The following is a 5,195-nucleotide window of genomic DNA, read 5'->3' as shown; positions in this document are numbered from 1 at the left end:
TAACCTTTTCGATATGACCAGTTCTAGATCATTAGAGTACATCCCAAAGCCCATCTGGTCGTTTAGTTTGGAACCATCCTTATAGAAGTCTATGCAACTTCTGTTACCTGGGATATCGTAGTTCCAATCGGTTCTATGAGGAATATTATTAGAGTACCTTTTATCAAAAAGCGGCTCAGGTAGGGTGTAATCTACACTGCCTGGAACATGGGACATTGTATCAAGGAAAACACAGTGTCCGTAGGCGCCACATGACCAAAGAGAAAACTCCCTTAGCCTCAAGGCAGTGGACGCAGCAATTTGCCTAGCTACAATGTCCGAAGGCATTAGATGTAGCATTAAATTCAGTGCTTTCGATGCTCAGTGCGGCTGTGATGTATAAACAACCCATCCTTTGGATTCAGCTGAGTATTGAACAGTAGGTGGACTTTTGAAGCGCCGTCCACCAGACCACAATACCATATAGAATTGAAGTTCTGAAAACTGCAGTATATACCCAATGCAAGACGCGCGATCTAAACCCCCACTTTTTGCCAATGGCACTTTTGCAGGTGTATAGGGCAAGAGTGGCCTTTCTTAACCTTTCCAAAATGTTGGATTGGAAGTTCAATTTCCTGTCCAGCACAACACCCAGATACTTTGCGCTTTCTGTAAATGGAACATTCTCTCGTTTAAAATTAAGATATAGCATACCTATAGTGTACTTGTAGTAATTGGGTATATATAGCCGGCACTACCTGTCTTTTGCGTTCCCTACTTGTACTAGTTATACCCTCCACTAAAGAGGGGGGGTATACTAATTTCGACATTCTGATTATAACTACTCGAAATATTCGTCTGAGACCCCATAAAGTATATATATTCTTGATCGTCGTGAAATTTTATGTCGATCTAGCCATGTCCATACTTCTTATTAGTGTAGGTCGGTTGGTATTGTAAATGGGCCATATCAGTCCATGTTTTGATATAGCTGCCATATAAATCGATCTTGGATCTTGACTTCTTGAGCCTCTAGAGTGTGCAATTCTTATCCGATTGGGACGGAATTTTGCACGACGTGTTTTGTTATGATATCCAACAACTACGCCAAGTATGGTTCAAACGGTTCATAACCTGATATAGCTGCCATATAAACCGATATTGAGTCTTGACTTCTTGAGCCTCTAGAGTGCGCAATTCTTATCCGATTGGAATGAAATTTTGCACGACGTGTTTTGTTATTATATCCAACAACTGTGCCAAGTATGGTTCAAATCGGTCCATAACCTGATATAGCTGCTATATAAACCGATCTTGGGTCTTGACTTCTTGAGCCTCTAGAGAGTGCAATTCTTATCCGATTGGAATGAAATTTTGCACGACGTGTTTTGTTACGATATCCAACAACTGCGCCAAGTATGGTTCAAATCGGTCCATAACCTTATATAGCTGTCATATAAACCGATATTGGGTCTTGACTTCTTGAGCCTCTAGAGGGCGCAATTCTTATCCAATGAATTTTGGCACGTAGTATTTTGTTATGATATCCAACAACTGTGCCAAATATGGTTCAAATCGGTTCATAACCTAATATAGCTGTCATATAAACAGATCTGGGGACTTGACTTCTTGAACTTCTAGAGGGCTCAATTTCGATCCGATTTGGCTGAAATTTCGCAAGACATTTTTTATTGTTACTTTCAACAACTATATCAAATAAAGTACAAGTCGGTTCATAACCTGATATAGCTGCCATATAAACCGATCTGGGATCTTCTTGAGCCTCTAGAGGTCGCAATTATTATCCGATTTGCATGAAATTTTGTACTACGGATTCTCTCATGACCATTAACATACGTGTTTATTATGGTCTGAATCGGTCTATAGGCCGATACAGCTCCCATATAAATCGATCTCTCTATTTTACTTCTTGAGCCCACAAAGGGCGCAATTCTTATTCGAATTGGCTGACATTTTACACAGTTCTCCAACATATAATTTAATTGTGGTCCAAACCGGACCATATCTTGATATCGCTCTAATAGCAGAGCAAATCTTTTCTTATATCCTTTTTTTTTGCCTAAGAAGAGATGCCGGAAAAAGAACTCGACAAATGCGATCCATGGTGGAGGGTATATAAGATTCGGCCCGGCCGAACTTAGCACGCTTTTACTTGTTTTTTTAATCATCTCAATCGGCAGAAGTCATGTGCTATATTGAAAAGACCTTGGTTCGCAATGGGTGATTGCATCAAAATTATTACTTATTACACAAAAAGTGTCATGGCGTGTTCAACGTTTTGCACTTTCATTCTGTTAATTAAGACCTTCTAATAGTTTCTTGCGTTCAAGTATTTTTCAAATATATTTTTATTAAACTATTTCTTAGTTAATTGTTGAACATTTACTTTAAGTATAACATTGCACATAATAAATTAAATTTCCAATGCCCCTCTGTTACACAACCAAGGTAAGACTACCTGCAGATGCTGAAGAAAGCGATCATTGGAATAGAGAAGTTCTTTGAATTTTTGGCTCTGTTCTGAATCAGAAACAAAATTATCTATAGAAGCTTCATTGGTGCCATCACATAGAACAGCGGCCATGGTAATGACAATGGTCACGATACCTGAAAGTTCATAAAAAAAAACAGTTAATGGATTAAATTTTTTCTGTAAAAGACCGATCTTACCCCATATGCCACCTCTAATGATCATTTGATGTAAGTCCTTCAAAGAGGGCATTCTCTTGCGATAGCCCAACAATTTTAGATGATGCGTCAAGTTTTCATGGTAATAACGCATCATTTCGTCGAAGCGATTAACTTTTAGATCAAGCTGAGCCGATGACATCATAAAATACAACAAATCTTGTGCAGGTGAGCCGTACGAGGGCATTTGAAAGTCCACAAAATAGTTTTCCAACAATTTGCCCTGTTCGTCATATCGGAACATGATATTGTTAGCCCAACAATCTCCATGATTCAGAACATTGAAGTCACTCTCTTTGGCCTTGACCTCTGCAAAGATGACCTTCACAAAATTTTCAGAAAATACCTTTAGTTGAGGATGTAGGTTTTGGCAATTTTTCAATTTCTTGGTGGAATTTAGAATATGCTTTAGACCATCTTTCAGCATAGGTTCCAAGAGGCCTTTGCCCTCCTCGCGTAACATGCCTTTTTGATACAATTGAGGAAGCGGTCCATTATTTTGTACCCACACCGCCGATGCAGCATGGAATTGGGCCATTTTCTTGAGAACACTTTTACAGTGATCCTCGTCCAAGCAATTTTGCCTTTTAACATTGCGAAAACCTCTGACGCAAAGATCCTCGAGTAGAATGTACTCTTCCTTCACAGGCAGTTCATAGGCATTGGCACCAAAGCGAATAGCCACACCTTTGTCGCCATAAAGTTTCTCAAATGCTGGCACTATTTCGCGATACATTCCCGCTTCGGTGGCAAACATATCCCATTTGACCAATTCATTGCGATACAGATCGTTGTCATGCGGCACCTTTAGCATCAACGTGTACTTCTCCATGTGACCTCCGTTGAGTAGACATTCCATGTGGACCTTGAGCATTACGGTGGCATAATTCTCACCTGGTGCCAATGCAGGACACACCTTGAACTGTTTAATTTCTTTGAAATCCTTCAAATTATCCTTAAGGACATTGGTAAACAGCTCCGGCTTAACCCACGACGGAATGTTGTAGGCAGTATCCTTTGACATGTTTTTTCCAAACTAAGACGACTTTTCAGTGTAGTTTGCCGTTACGATTGCGAGTAACCCTTTCCAATTTGCCTTTTAAACTGAACTGAAGTGCCAACTATCTTTGCTAGTCTAGGAAATGCCAGATGCCTGACTGGCGTGCCAAATAGCTGCCAACGATGGTTAGACATTAAAATGTCATGACGTTAGCATGATCTTCGGTAGCTAAGATGTTTCACATTCAAACAAAACGCAGTAGTTAATCAAATTTTATAATATTGTAATTATCTGTCACTATAAAGTATAATTACACACAAATTCTCCTATGATGCATGTAAATGCAAACTAAAAACAAGTAAAAGCGTGCTAAGTTCGGCCGGGCCGAATCTTATATACCCTCCACCATGGATCGCATTTGTCGAGTTCTTTTCCCGACATCTCTTCTTAGGCAAAAAAGATAAAGGATGATTTTTTTGAGGTTAGGATTTTCATGCATTAGTATTTGACAGATCACGTGGGATTTCAGACATGGTGTCAAAGAGAAAGATGCTCAGTATGCTTTGACATTTCATCATGAATAGACTTACTAACGAGCAACGCTTGCAAATCATTGAATTTTATTACCAAAATCAGTGTTCGGTTCGAAATGTGTTTCGCGCTTTACGTCCGATTTATGGTCTACATAATCGACCAAGTGAGCAAACAATTAATGCGATTGTGACCAAGTTTCGCACTCAGTTTACTTTATTGGACATTAAACCAACCACACGAATGCGTACAGTGCGTACAGAAGAGAATATTGCGTCTGTTTCTGAGAGTGTTGCTGAAGACCGTGAAATGTCGATTCGTCGCCGTTCGCAGCAATTGGGTTTGTGTTATTCGACCACATGGAAGATTTTACGCAAAGATCTTGGTGTAAAACCGTATAAAATACAGCTCGTGCAAGAACTGAAGCCGAACGATCTGCCACAACGTCGAATTTTCAGTGAATGGGCCCTAGAAAAGTTGGCAGAAAATCCGCTTTTTTATCGACAAATTTTGTTCAGCGATGAGGCTCATTTCTGGTTGAATGGCTACGTAAATAAGCAAAATTGCCGCATTTGGAGTGAAGAGCAACCAGAAGCCGTTCAAGAACTGCCCATGCATCCCGAAAAATGCACTGTTTGGTGTGGTTTGTACGCTGGTGGAATCATTGGACCGTATTTTTTCAAAGATGCTGTTGGACGCAACGTTACGGTGAATGGCGATCGCTATCGTTCGATGCTAACAAACTTTTTGTTGCCAAAAATGGAAGAACTGAACTTGGTTGACATGTGGTTTCAACAAGATGGCGCTACATGCCACACAGCTCGCGATTCTATGGCCATTTTGAGGGAAAACTTCGGAGAACAATTCATCTCAAGAAATGGACCGGTAAGTTGGCCACCAAGATCATGCGATTTGACGCCTTTAGACTATTTTTTGTGGGGCTACGTCAAGTCTAAAGTCTACAGAAATAAGCCAG

General features: G+C 40.1%; 1 protein-coding gene across 1 annotated transcript; it reads right to left on the bottom strand.

The window, feature by feature from the left end:
* Positions 1 to 2,330: 2,330 nt before the first annotated feature.
* Positions 2,331 to 3,842, bottom strand: LOC106087279 (uncharacterized). Its single transcript, XM_013252269.2, has 2 exons — positions 2,671 to 3,842; positions 2,331 to 2,607 (listed from the first exon to the last, which is right to left on the bottom strand). Exons 1-2 carry the CDS (start codon positions 3,710 to 3,712, stop codon positions 2,414 to 2,416), a joined length of 1,236 nt encoding a protein of 411 aa, XP_013107723.2. The 5' UTR covers positions 3,713 to 3,842; the 3' UTR covers positions 2,331 to 2,413.
* Between the last annotated feature and the right edge of the window lie 1,353 nt (positions 3,843 to 5,195).

Source organism: Stomoxys calcitrans, chromosome 2 (genome assembly GCF_963082655.1).
Source record: "Stomoxys calcitrans chromosome 2, idStoCalc2.1, whole genome shotgun sequence".
In the NCBI taxonomy this organism is placed as follows: Eukaryota; Metazoa; Arthropoda; class Insecta; order Diptera; family Muscidae; genus Stomoxys; species Stomoxys calcitrans.
The sequence above is the reverse complement of the archived record's forward strand: the minus strand, read 5'-3'. Positions and strand labels throughout refer to the sequence as shown.